Here is a 14,673-nt window from a genome sequence, read left to right as displayed (position 1 = left end):
ATTTTTTCCCCCCTAAGACAGGGTTTCTCTGTGTAACAGCCCTGGTTGTCCTGGAACTCATTTTGTAGACCAGGCTGGCCTCGAACTCACAGAGGTCCACCTTCTTCTGCCTCCCAAGTGCTGGGATTAAAAACATGCGCCACCATCTGGCCTGGACAATTTTTTAGATGCCCTAAAGGCATGTTTCTCACAAAGTACTTTTGTGCTTTATTTTTTTGATGGTTTCCTTCTGACTTCTTCTTTATTTGTCTTCTGTATTCTGCTCTTTATTGTTCCTCTACAGCTTATGTTTCCCACAAAATCTTTCAGGCACTATAAAAGTTATCATGTGGTTACATTCTATTTTTCAAGTGAATACAGGTAAAAAGCATGTTTTCCATATCCCTTACATGATTAGACATTTTACATATTACAGGTGAAAAATAAATTGTTCCAAGAACCCACATACATTCATGTCCAAATAACTTGTTATAGATTAACAGAACGTAAGCAAGCAGGGTCTTTTTCTCAGACACTTCTTTTACTGGCACGCTGCGTTGCTTGTTTCTAATGGTCCCACTCTCTCTCTTTTTGCTTTTTGTTGTTTGTTTTGTCTTTTTCCAGACAGGGTTTCTCTGTGGAACAGCCCTAGCTGTCCTGGAATTTACTTTGTAGACCGGGCTGGCCTCGAACTCACAAAGATGTGACTGCCTGTCTCCCAAGTGCTGGGATTAAATGTATGCACTACTATGCTTGGCCTTAATCTCTCTCTTAAAAAAAAAATGTTTTAAAAAATTTATTTATATGCATGAATGCTTTGCGTGCATATGTGTGTATGTGTGTGTGTGTACATGTGTGTGTACCATGTGCATGCCTGGTGCAGAAAGAGGTCAAATGAGAGTGTCTGAAGTCTTGGAAGTAGAGTTAGAGATGATTGTGAACCATTACACAGTGCTGGAACTGAACTCAGGTCCTCTGCAAGAGCAATAAGCGTTATACAACATTGAGTCATCTCTCCAGCCCCATGGTCCCAGTTTCTTCTTTTGTTTTAACTTTATTTTTATTTCATGTTCATTGGTGTTTTGCCTGCATTTACGGCTGTATGATGGTGTAAAAAGCTTTGGAACTGGAATTACAGACAGATGTGAGCTGCCATGTGGGTGGTAGGAATTGAACTCAGGTCCTCTGGAAGAGCAGCCAGTGCTCTTCATTGCTGAGCCATCTCTCCAGCCCCAGCCCCAATTTCTTTAACAACTGTATTGTCCTTAGCTCCAACTTTTACTGAAAAGTTTTCAAGTCTTTCTACTCAGATTTTGCTCCTGATTCCCATTATGAACCTGGGTTAAAACAATTTTCATTGTGTGTGTGTGCGCCCGCCTATCATGTATGTGGGAGGGTGCATGTGTGGCACAGCACACATGTAGGAGTCAAAGAGTAACTTGGTGCAGTTGTTTCTCCCCCTGAGCCCTTACATGTTTCAGGAACTAAACCCAGGTGGTCAGGCTTCCGCAACAAGCACCTTTAACTGATGAGCCAATCTTGTAGGCCTCTGCTCTTCTTTTTGTTTTAAAATTTCCTCTGCCAGACTAGTCTGTCACCTTTAAACTCAAACTTGTACAAAGTCTTAAGTGCAATAAGTGCTTTTAATGACCGAGCCATCTCTCCAGCCCCAGGAAGGGCCTTTTCAGAGCATAAAGTCAGAGGAATTACAGTCAATGCTCATAGAACGTCCCCCGGGAGACACAGTCTATGAAGTAGAAACAGAAACATAGAGACCCAGGGCAAGGCTGCAGGAAACCACCAAGGGAGGAGACAGCATGTCAGCAATCATATTACAATCCACTAGTAGTATGAGACAGGTTCATGTTTCTGTGAACTATTACTGACGTTTTATCAGAAGGAGCAGAAAATAACCTTCGTAGAAAGAAGAGCATGGTGTGTCCCATACCTGCCTGCGCTCCCGGCGAGTCAGCGTATGACCGTTGAGGATGCGCCACAGCATGCGGGCAGCTATCTTGGTGTCAATCCAGAGCAGGCGGAAGCCATGGTAGTAGTGCTTCAACTCATCCAGTACCTTCTGCCCAAGGGACTTCTTTACTACCACCTGAGCTGGTGGGCTGTACACAGGGCCACCTTCTTCCAGCTTCTTATTTTTGTCCTTTAAGGACTTGAGGGACTTCTCTATCACAGAGTCCTCTCCTAGGGGGGGTGATGAGTGCCAGCTGCGCACAGGAAGGTACTGAGGTCCTGTAACAACCAATCTTGCAGAGGCAGGTGTCCATGTTGCCCTTACAATGGTGCCCCGGCACTCTGGCCTGTGAGTCCAACAGCTGAGGGGCTCACCTTTGAAGCAGAGGTACACAGGGTTGGCTGGAGTACAACAGCGAGATAGAACTTTCCTTGAAAAGGGAAAAACAGAAAAGCAGCAATGAGAAATTCCTACCTATCTGACCACTCAATACCAAACATCAAGCCATACTCCATGGTGGATCAAATTATGTATCCCATTTACTTCCTTGGAGAAGCCTTGAGGAGGGCTTACACATGGGACAGGATGGTGTGTGGCCTAGCCGGACCCCACGTGAGTGTGAGCCTCACTGACCTAACTCATAAGCCCCCAAAGACACACAGCAGCAGGGCAGACATACATACACACACAGACAGACACACAGTAGCAGGACAGACACGCATACACAGACAGACACACAGCAGCAGAATAGACACGCATTCACAGACAGACAGATACACAGCAGCAGAATAGACACGCATTCACAGACAGACAGACACACAGACACATAGTGCAGGACAGACTTGCACATACAGACACACAGCATCAGGACAGACATATGTACACAGACACACAGCATCAGGACAGACATGCACACACAGACACACAGCAGCAGGGCAGACATGCATACAAAGCAGAAGCTTGATTGGATTCAACCCACCCCATGGCACCTGATGTAGGAAGTGATATCCATGACTTTAGGACATGATGGTATGGGGTCCAAGAGTCAAGAGTCTGTCCAGTTTGGATATTCTCTCTCAACAGGTGACTCCTGGTTGATAGAAGGCACTGGTAAAAAGGGAAACCCCAAAGGAGAGTCTAGGGCCCATTCTCTTATCTGGCTCTAGCACGGTTCCCATACCTGTCTACTTTCCTTTAGTGTACTCTTTGAGACATGCACCTACTAAACACCTGCCAGAGTGATGAGAGGCACATATGTCATCATATACCTCTTCACCAGAGTGAAGGCTCCAGAATAGCCCTAAATTGACTGAGGCCACAACCAGAGCTGTTAGCTAAAAATCTTAGACTTCTTTGTCCACACTGGACAAAGCCTAGATCCCAAGCAGAGCCCACTCATAAAGAGAAGACCGACCGCAATGGGGACCATGCCTAACCTGGCGCTGAGAGTTTGCACTGAGCTTACCCTCTAATCACGAAACAACTGAGCTGTACAGTCCTCCTTCGGGTTTACAGTGTACATTAGAAACCTCTCCCTACTAGTCATTCACAACTAACCTCTGGGTAGCCACAAACTCCAAATTCACTCTAAAAGCCTGTTGTGGGTGCTCAAAGCCCACTTTGTCTTGCCTCTAGCTCTTGGCAGCTCTGAGCTGATGAAATGGATCAGTGGATAAAGCTGCCTGCTGCTAAGCCTGATGACTTGAGTTTGATCCTTGTCAGCCACATTGGTAATAGAACACCAACTCCTGCAATTGTCCTTTGATTTCTATACTGGTGTCACGGCATGTACCTCTGTCCCTACACACAATAAAGTAAAATTAAAATAGAAGTTTAGAAAAGCCCTGTGTAGTGGTGGACAGCTTTAATGCAAGCATTTGGGAAGCATAAGTACAGAAGATCTCTGAGTCTGAGGCCACCATGAGCTACAGAGAGGGACAGTGAGTCAGTATTTGCTAGTCAGTACTACATAGTATGACTCTGTCTCAACCAACACACACACACACACACACACACACACACACACAAATGCTGATCCACTTACTGCAACTGCAGTGACCTTATAACTTCAGGAGCTTTCTTTGTAATCTTATGATGAAATACACCTACCAGGAATGGAGCCAGCAATGGGAAGCAAGGTATGACTCTCCAAAATCATAATCCTTCATAGACAGACTCATATAAGACTGGCGATACACATGGTCTTGCCTCACAGTGTGTAGTGTACAGTGATAGCTGGTACAGAGCACTATGAGCCCACAACGAGTTAGGGCATGGGACTTAATGGGCTCCAAGGCTCTAGCTCCTAGGCTCAGCTCTGGTGCTATCACCGGCTGTGACATTGTCCAAATTCCTGTCACAGATCATAAGCCCACACTGACTTTTCAGCAGGCAGTGACGTCAGAGGAGAGTGCTATGGACATGACCCTGGACCAGTGAAAACAGCGAGGTCACGTGTCTGTGAGTATGTATGCCAGCCAACCCTCTTGGGGCTCCTTAAAGTGCTGTCAATCTCTGTCCAAACCACACCCAGCTCTATACTACCACACCTCTAGATTTCCTTGTCTCTGAAAGCTTGGAGTTGTGAGGAGGCCTTTGACCCACTCTGTCCTGAACCATAGTGTTACATCACTCTGGGTGAAGCCATAAGGAACAAGACAGCACAACCAGATTCAGAGTATCATTCAGCTACTTACCAACAGAGAGATGCAGGCCCTACTTTCTACCTTTTTATCTTAGCCTCACCTTAAAGTACAGGAGAAGACAGTTCTGCACATGGGACAAGTGTATCATCGGGCTTAAATATCAATCTCCCATCCTCTCTGAGGAAGGGTATGGCTTCCACAGAAGGTTTGATGCCTGCAGGTGCAAGGACAGCCAACACAAAGACACATATACAAAGATGAAGCAGGCAACGCAGCATTCTAGGTAAGGACTGGGCCAAGATCTTCCTTTTCTTAAAACCAAAGAGTTTGTTGTTTGGGGGGGGGGGGATATAAAAGCCTCATCGGCTAGAGGACAATTTGTAGGAGTCTATTCTTCCCTTCCAGGATGTGGCTCTTGGGGATCAAAGTCAGGTCAACAGGCTTAGTGTCAGAGGCCTTTATCCACTGAGCTATTATCACTGCCATCAGAGATGTTACTAACCATTGTTACTATCAACTTATACATAATGTTTTGTAATGTTTGCCATTTTCAAATAGCAGGAAAAAAAATTTTCTTTTTGGCAGTGCTAAGAGTAGAATCCAGGTCTCCCACATGCTAGTTAAGTGACCTACAACCCTCTTCAAACTATGTAACATTCTTTTTTTTTTTTTTTTTTTTTTTTGGTTTTTCAAGACAGGGTTTCTCTGTGTAGCTTTGGAGCCTGTTTGAAACTTGCTCTGTAGACCAGGCTGGCCTTGAACTCACAGAGATCTGCCTGCCTCTGCCTCCCAAGTGCTGATATTACAGGTGTACACCACCACCGCCCGGCTATCTAACGTTCTTAAATTTTCCACCAATACAGAACTAATCTTGGTGCTGCTGGTACTCATCAGCATTCAGCAATAACCAAAGGACCCGACTATGGTCCTAACTTCCACCACCCTATCTCCTGACTTCCTCTTGTTTTTCCCTTTCCTCTTCTGAGAAAATCATCTACAAAATGGAGTGAAACAGCACCAACCAACACAATATTTCAACAAGAAATACACTGCTGGAGCTGGCAAGATGGCTCAGTGGGTAAGGGTGCTGAGCATCAAGTCCCATGACCTTAGTTTAATTCCTGGCATCCACATGGTAGGAGAGAACTGACTTCCACAATTTGTTCTTTGATCTCTTGCCAGGATGGTTGACAAGGATACAGTACCCATCTACCTACATTATGAAGCCAGGAATCTTAGCAAGGGTGACCATCTACATAAGGGTCCTGAGCCTATGTCCTGCCAAGCCTGAATGTCCAGCCTTCAAGTTAGGTGACCTTACAAAAGAGAAGTGTCTATGAGCCTTGCTGTATCAGCTATATACTCTTAGCTATCTGGCAGGCAGGAACAGGAATGGGACAGGGACATACAGACAGATGGCATAAATAACACATATATACATAAGATGGGGGTGGACACATTCTGCTGCTGTCAGTGTTTATAACTCTCATCAACATCACACAAATGTCAGAAGTATGCCTATAGGTCATTCCTAAGAGGGTAACTCCCTTGGTGCACCCCAGAGCCTCCAACCATAGGCTGCTCCTAGAAAGGCATGAAGCCAAAGGAGAGGTCTTGTCAGGAAGGACACCAACCAGGATAAGTCACCCTGTTCTTTGGGGAAGTGCTATCAAGGGACGAAGTCATCCTAAGCAGAAAGAAAGAACAACAGAGCAGTATCCTTCAAAATCAAGAGATGATTCTAGAAATACAGACACTCTCTACTTAGAGGCCTGTGGTTATACCACATTAGACAATACTTGCTACCTGGCTGAGGAACTACAAACATGAGAAGAAAAAACAAACAAACAAAAATTTAAATAAATAAATAAAGTGTAGTAGAATACTCAGTACCTATTCTGGTCTACAGAGTGAGCTCTAGGACAACCAGGACTACACAGAAAACCCAGTCTCTGGGAGGGTGGGTGGGGGGAGATGCTAATCTTGAGACTGTGGCTGTACTTATTGATAAGAGTATTTATTCATCTAGTAAATCCAAGGTTTTAGGTTCTATTCCCAACTCCACAAAACAAAACAAAAAGCTGCTAATCTCAAGTGGTTTGATAGGCTTAATGGTGTTTCAGTCACAACTCCACAAAGGTTGTTTTAGACTATGTTTTAGACTATGAGGACTGACAAATCTCAAAGGAATAAGGGTGGGGAACTGGTCTCTATATGAGTGCTTAGTAAGGAAAATGGCATATGGTGGATCCCAGTATTAGCTACATATACTGCCCTGAAGTAAGGATTAACATCTAGGCCAATTCAGGTATAAATCACAGTCCCTACAACTCTATCTTCATGGCTTTATAGGGAAACAGGCATCTACAGAGCACCCCACTAATCTTTAATATGGTGTTGGCTCTTTAAAAGCAGAGACTCTATATCAAATCCTATTCTAATTCCTCCTGGGCCTCAACAGCTCACCAGCATACTTTAGAAAGAGAAAGAGAGAAAGAAGCTAAACGGTGGTGGTGGTACATGCCTTTAATCTCAGAGCTATGGAGGCAGAGGCAGGTGCATCTCTGTGAGTTCAAGGCCAGTTTGATCTACAGAGCAAGTTCCAGGGCAGCCAGGCCTATTACATAGAGAAACCCGTTTTGAAAAAACAAAACACACACACACACACACACACACACACACACACACACACACACACACACACCCCGGTAAGAGAGTGAAAGATGCTCTGTACACAGACATTAATGCCATTACTGGCACAAAGAAGATTCCATGACAAGTCTTGAGAGACTAGCCAAAGAGAAATCTAATAAGCATATCACCCAACAGGCACATGGTGGCGGCCCACACACAGGGACTCTTTCAGGCAGGCAGCTGTGTGGGGATCTGACCAAACGATGTGTATGCAGTAGCCATCCAACCCCAGAAACGCTGCTGTGTCCAAGGAGCCCACAGGCCCTCCTGTTTATCCCAGCACTTGACAAGGCATCAAGCCAAACCTGCTTTAACAGAAACCAAGTCTTCACAAATGACTTGTCTTTATTTCAGGGAATTAAATCTGTTACAAGAAGCACCGCTGGTTATGTTTCAGAGCTGAGTAATTAGTTAACAGCTTTACGAGAATACAAAACCCTCTAGAAATAAGAAACTGAGGAGACAGGAAGTACACCGACGATAACACTGGTTTCCTGCTCTCCCAGAGGAAATGACAGGGACACGGAAGTGGAAGGAAATGTGAGATGACAGCTAAGGGTATCTCCTGGCCCTGTCTTTAAGGTAAGGCAGGGCTAAGGTAGAAACACAGGGTGCAGGACACAGTGCAAGAAGAACAGTAACCCCGAGGCAAGTCCAAGGCTTCTGAGACGCTGCCACTGTCTTATAGGCACTGTCACCTTGTAGGCGTTAGGTGTCAAAGGGAACGGTTAAACACATCTTGCTCACTATACATCAACATTATATGGTTACAGCCATCAAAGTAAACAGATTGAGATTTAAAAGAAACAGAAACAAGGAATAAAGAAGCCGTCAGTTCCCTGACAGAGTGAAAATCCAGGTGCATGGCCAACATCCCCAGGCAGACACGCACAGTGACATATTCAGCGATGGGCTTACTTACTCATGGCTTATCAACCCCACGGTCCTGGTACAACTGAGACAAGCTCGATCCCTCAGACTACCTACGACAGAAATAAAGAAAAGGAATCAGACAAGTGTCAACCAGGCATTTTTGAAGGTCTGAATAGAACCCCTACCAGTAAGTTTCTGGAGAACTGTTGTACATGATGGAGGGCATCAAAGCATGGTGGAACAGAGCATCTAATCTCCCCAGGTTTGGAAACTGGGTCTCAGGCTAAGTCCCAGGGAAGGGGCACTGAAGGCCTGTGGGCCTCTCCCAATGTGGGACCCATCACAACCAGCTATAGTTGATGTAGGTGGGTAGGGGAAGAACACACTGACTCCTAGCAAACAGATAACCCTACAGACCAAACAATTCCAAGGAACAAAAACTACTGGGAAAACAAATGACAGGAAGCCCCTACAAGGCCGGCAAGATGGCTCAGTGGATAAAAGCACTTGCCACTAAGACCTGAGTTTCATTCCAGGGCCCACATGTAGGAGAAATAACTCCTAATAAGTTGTCTTGTGACCTCCATACGCATGCTGTGGCACACACACACAATAAATGCAATTAAATAAAAAATTTATTTATTATTATTTTGTTTTTGTCTTTTGAGATAGTTTCTTTGTGTAGCCCTGGCTATCCTGGAATTAGCTCCGTAGCTCTGCCTGCCTCTGCCTTCCAAGATAAAGGTGTGTGTCATCACTGCCTCACAAACCAAATTTTTAAAAGAAGCTGTGTATGGAAAAACAGTAGAGATGAGCAATAGAACGTACTTTGGATGCGTTCCCTAATCCACTCTAATTCTCCTAACACAATGAGAACGTATTCACACCACTGTTGTATGAAGCAGGAAAGAGAGAACAGGCTCTCTGCACAGTGGGAACCAGAGGCACCATTCTCAGCAGGGGCCAAGTGGCCCATGCAGAGGTACGTCAGGCAATAGCATAGGCCAGCAAGGCAGTGGACCAATCCCCTAAGCAGTGGGAGTATCAGTAGCAGCATCCATTTACCATTCCTGTCAGGAGGGACCTCTTCTGACTATATGGGGAAAGAGGTCACATTTAGGGTCTGGTAGAATCTGGAAAATTCTAGTTTCTTCACCACTATTCACAATGCATAATGAAGATATTTTGTTTACATTGTTTTTTTTATAAAATCATATGTTTTTAAATTTAAAATGTTATTTTTGCATTTATTTATTGTATGCATACCCATTCAGAGGTCAGGAAACAACTTACAAGATTTGTTTTTTTTCCTTCAACCATGTGGGTCCTGGAGTTAGAACTCAGGCCAGAAAACAAGAACCTGAGTCATCTAGCTGGCCCCTAGCTTCATTCTTACAAGCAACAAGTGTTGCATTTTAAGCATAGACCAGGTCACTCAAACCTTTCCGGACTCTTCTTAATTCAAAGAGGCCCAGAACTTCCCCTCTGTCCCTTCCAATCGTACTTCTATAGGATTTGGCTCAGAAACATTCCATTGGACCCAGAAGACAGCCTGGGGTAGATCTTACTCTGTTGTTTCCATTCTACCAGCTCCCTTCCTGGATTCTCCCCCAAAGAACATTGGAGGGCTGTTCCTTATCCACTGTCAAAGCCATCCAGGGTGATAGGCTCACAGGTCTATATTTCACTATAGCTACCCCGGCTGCCTGCATTTCTGCTGTCTATAAATTTGGGGTTTGGTCTCAAGAGATAGCGCAGCAGTTAAAAGTACTTGCAGCTCTTGCAGAAGACTTGGGTTCCGTTCCCCATATTCATATTGGCTGGCTCATAATTGCTGGTAACTCCAGTTCTATGGGTTCTTCTAGTCTTCATGGGCACCTACATCCATACGGTATACATATTCATACAGACACGCAAGTACACATAACATTTTATAATAAAAGTTATTTTTTTACATTTTATGTGCATCGGTGTTATGCCTGAATGTATGTGAGGGTGTCAGATCTTGGAGTTATAGGCAGTTGTGAGCTGTCATGTGGGCGTAGGGAAACTGAACCCAGGTCCTCTCTCTTAACCAATGAACCATCTCTCAAGCCCTTGAAGGGTTCTTAAGACCCTTTTGGTTTTGATAATTTGGTAGAACAACTCACAGAACCCAGCAAAGTGTTCTAGTCATTGTCACAGTTTACCACAGAGGATACAAGTGAACAGCAAAAGGAGACATGGATATGACCAGGAAGAGTTCTGAGCAACCCAAGTTCTTTCTGCAGTATTCTTTCCTATGGCCCACTGACCACTCTATATTCTCCACCTCTCTGGATGTTAGGCTTAAGTCCCAGCCCTCTAATCTCTAATCTCCTCATCTACCTAGGCCTACTTCCCATTTCCCTTCAGTAACAAACTCAGCCTAGGTGTGGTGGCATAGACCTTTAATACTAGCACTCAGAAGGTGAAGGCAGTGGCAGTCAGATCTCCCAGTTTGAGACGAGCCTGGTCTACAGAGTGAGTTCCAGGACAGCAAAGGACTACTTAGAGAAACACTGTCTCAGGAGAAAACAAAACAAAACAAAACAAAAGTAACAAATTCATTGCTGTCTATCACTCCAAAAGCTTTAGGAGTTCAGTATCAGGAACAGGGGTAAAGACCAAATGTCTTTCCCTGTTTCACCTGGTCTCCAAGGGACTTTTATATCTCTCCAGGCAATATCCTCCCTGACCTTCATGCAAAGCCTTCAGGTCTGGTGCACCTTGCAGCTATCAACAGCTGCGTGTCTCACTCCAAGCCAGTTTCCTTTTGTTTTCCTGAGCCTTGACTAGTCCTCACAGGTTTACACAATTGCACAGGGACTGGAAACTTCTTTTTCACACACTCTAGGATCTGTCAGCCCCATTTCTACATACCAAGTGACTCCTTTTCACAGAAAGCAGCTTAGAAAGGCAAAGGGGGTAGAGATCCAGATGTAGGACTCTCAGCTACCTCTCCATCACCATGTCTGCCTGCATGCTGCCATGTCCCGTCATGATGACAAACTATGGGGGGGGGGAAGCGAAGGGGAGAAACTCCACAGTAGAAACCTGACAAGCACACTTTAGCCAGGGAACCAGATCAACATTAACAATGATGAGTTCACCTTAAATGCAGAGTCTTGGCAGCATGTGATGAGAAAGGCATTTAAAATCTGTGGCCTTCCTCCCCAGAACTCAACAAAACACCAAGAGACATCCTACAACACACCTGACCTAAGTACTCATCAAACTGTCAAGGTCATGGAAAACACAAACAAATCTGAGAAACTGTTACAATTTAAAGACTCACAAAAACTAATGTAAGGTGGTGTCTTAGAAGACAAAGACACAAAAAGAGAATATCACACAAAAGGGCAAAATAGGTGGTGGCGCTCGCCTTTAGTCCCAGCACTTGGGAGGCAGAGGCAGGTGGGTCTGTGTGAGTTCGAGGCCAGCCTGGTCTTCAGAGCTAGTTCCAGGACAGGCTCCAAAACTACACAGAGAAACCCTGTCTTGAAAAACACAAACAAACAAACAAAAAAAGTAAAGAGAATTTTGGTACAATGTTAGCCTCAATTTACTCATTATGACTAATAACCAGGACGTAAATTCTATTGCCTTCTTGCCTCTGGCAGCAAGTCATTCCAGTGAGTGCAGGGACCCGCTTCCCAGCCCTGCCCTATTGGTTCCACAGCTGACTAATCCACGGTCAGGGAAGCAGTATTTTTGTTCAAAGTGCACTGGTTAATTACAGAAAACAATCTTATGCCTAGAATAATAAGAACACACACACAAATGTCAGCTAATTTTTAAGCTGCAGAAACAAGAAAGGGCAGAAGTGCCTTGCAGCATCCTGAACAAGTTAACAGGTAGACAGTTCTTATGGCAGAGGCAGCTTGAAAAACCGCACCAAACCCACATATACTTTATTGTCTTTGTACTGATCACAACTGGTTTTGTTGCTGTTGTTTTTTTTGTTGTGTATGGCCCGGCCTAAAATTCGAAATGTACGCCAGGCTTGAGATCCACCTGCCTCTGCCTCCAGAGTGCTGGGATTAAAGGCGTGCGCCACCACGCCTGGCCCACCACGCCTAGCTCCCCAGTACTGCTAAGGTGACAACAACTGTGCTTCTGAGAGTACCATAAAGTCTTGGGTCCCATTCTCACAGACCAAGCTTCATCCTTAACGTAACTTACAAACAGGACATAAACAAGTTTCTTTAGAAACCCCACTCAGCGGCCACCCCACCCTAGGGAGCGGCCCCCTGTCTGGCATCACCCAAAACCCAATTTCCTTATGCCGGAGTTCCGGCTTCCAAGCCTGAGCTGACCAAAGGGCATGCCTGGGTTCGGTTCATCATCGAGGGGAGTGCCAGGGCAGCCACAGCCCTAAGGAACTTTCTCAACGCCTCCGTCGGTAGCGGTGACCTGCAGCGACCGGAGCAACTAAGGTCACAGCGAAGCTGCCCAGCCCAGGCGGCAGAGAGTTCCGGATGCTTGTCATCATCACCACGCTGCCTGGGGCATGGCGTGGGTGAGTGTCCCGCGCAGGTCCCTGGCCACCCACAACAGGTCGGGTTCTCGGCGGTCTCTTACCCCGCGGGGAGGTGGCGCGGGGCGGCGCGAGGCCGGCAGGGCCCCGGCCGCGGCAGCTCCTGAGCAAGATGGATGCCATGCGCCCGCCGCGGTGGCGTCCTATGGCGGCCTCCGCTTCCTCGGCGGCTCCTCGCCGTCCCGGCGCCTGGGCCCAGCCCGCGCGGACGGTTGACGGCAGCGGTTGGCTCCGGCAGCCGGCGCTCAGCTCAAGGACCCAGTACCGGCAGCGGCCATGTCCCGGCACAGACGTCCGGAGGCGCGGGGCGGGGTTGGCCGGGCCGGCTTCGCTCCCATTGGCCCCGAGGCACCCTCTGGCTAGGTGAGGGGAGAGCCGGCGCCACAGACTACCAATCCCAGGGTGCAACGGGTGGCCAGCTCACGGACTAGCAGTCCCAGCCTGCACCCTGGTGGCTTTCCTCCCCGGACCGCAAGCGTTCGCCCAAGCTCCTCCTTGAGGGATGAGCTGCACGCGGTTTCTCGCTCAGCTCAGGACTTCCTGCAGTTAGTCTTGGCACGTTTGCAGCACCAACACTCGAAGTTTGGTCCGCGGGAGCTTTGGCGGCTTTAGAACCGACTTCTAACTTCCTTACAACTTAGTCCTATAGTAGGCGTAGTAAATGGCTCATGGGACTTTGACGAAGGGTAGGTTGGAAGCAGAACTCCCTGTCCGAGGACAGGGCGACAGGCTCCGGGAAGAAGGCTGTGCTAGCTAGTCCTAGCTACCTGGTTCGAGGCCAGGCCAGCATCCCTACACCATAGGTATCTGCGCTCCTGGTAGGTCACCTCTGTGGTAACTCACATCTACCCTTGCCCACTCCAGAACAGCATCCTCGGAATGGCAGGCTGCGGGTTTGTGGAGACCTAAGACCCTATGCACTTCAGTGTTCCACAGGTCTGCAAGCCATCCCTGGAGCACCAGACCTTTCATTGAGACTTTTATACTTCCCACTACCCGGCTTTGGTTCTCTGAGGAATGCTTTTACCATTCTTGCTCTGTTCCTGTTGTGTGAATGCAGCATAGTAGGTGAGGATCCTCAATATGAACTTAATGGACTTGTTCTCTGGATGTAAGCAAGTCCCAATTCCAGCTGGCCTCTGGCAAGGATGCTTGACTAGTATCCCAGCCCATTGGGAAGAAGTAATCGACCCAGTCGTTTTTCTGAAGCAAAACTAAGAGGCCTGCCTATGCTACATTTCGCATTTCAGGACTCAGGTGAGAAAGAGTCTCCAAAGATGTCTGGAAGCTTTCCTGTGAAGTGGATAGGGTGTGTGCACTGTGGACTTCAGGCATAGAGGTAAGTCAAGTATAGGGATGCCACTTCAGTGTGAAAATAAGGACATTTGCCTGACAAGAAAAATATCACTCGGCTTTGACTATAAAAAGTACATCTATTGATAAAACTTTAACACACAGAAAATTCTCTATCCTGTCATATAAAGCCCCCAAACCCTGCACCTGGTCTAGTGTTTTGGGATATTTGTACACTGTATGAAGGTGTATTTGCTGTGCTTGGTCTAATAAAGAGTTGAATGGCCAATAGGTAGGCAGGAGGTATAGGCAGGATTTCTGGGGAGAGAGAGAGAGAGAAAGGGGGGATCTGGGCACACAGGAGACACTACAAGACTCAGAAAGGAAACAGGAGGTGCAAGATGGAGAGAGGTGTAACAAGTCTTTCTTTGTCCCACCAGCCAGCTCCTCAATAATGATAACAGAGACTTCTTACTAATTATGAATGCTTGGCCTATAGCTTAGGCTTGTTCCTTACTAGTTCTTGTAACTTAAATTAACCAGTTTCTATTAATCTATGTTTGGCCTTGTGGATTTTTACCGTTCTTTCATTCTGTATGTCCAAATGCCTCTGTGTCTCATTTGGCATCTCCTTTGAGTGCCTGCCTAGATTTATCCTGAGT

General features: G+C 46.3%; 1 protein-coding gene across 2 annotated transcripts in view; it reads right to left on the bottom strand.

Moving 5' to 3' along the window:
- Letm1 (leucine zipper and EF-hand containing transmembrane protein 1) overlaps nt 1–13,032 on the bottom strand; it is a 33,963-nt gene extending 20,931 nt beyond the window's left edge. Inside the window, exons 1-3 of one of the 2 annotated variants that reach the window (XM_051200297.1) lie at nt 12,763–13,032; nt 8,210–8,270; nt 1,928–2,378 (exon numbers count right to left, since the gene is read on the bottom strand). In XM_051200297.1, the coding sequence (XP_051056254.1) occupies nt 1,928–2,378; nt 8,210–8,270; nt 12,763–12,841 (591 nt within the window). In that variant the 5' untranslated portion in view covers nt 12,842–13,032. The remainder of the gene's footprint in view (nt 1–1,927; nt 2,379–8,209; nt 8,271–12,762) is intronic. The other variant, XM_051200296.1, reaches the window with a different exon arrangement.
- Nucleotides 13,033–14,673: the final 1,641 nt, after the last annotated feature.

Source organism: Phodopus roborovskii, unplaced genomic scaffold (assembly GCF_943737965.1).
Source record: "Phodopus roborovskii unplaced genomic scaffold, PHOROB, whole genome shotgun sequence".
Lineage (NCBI taxonomy): Eukaryota > Metazoa > Chordata > Mammalia > Rodentia > Cricetidae > Phodopus > Phodopus roborovskii.
The sequence above is the reverse complement of the archived record's forward strand: the minus strand, read 5'-3'. Positions and strand labels throughout refer to the sequence as shown.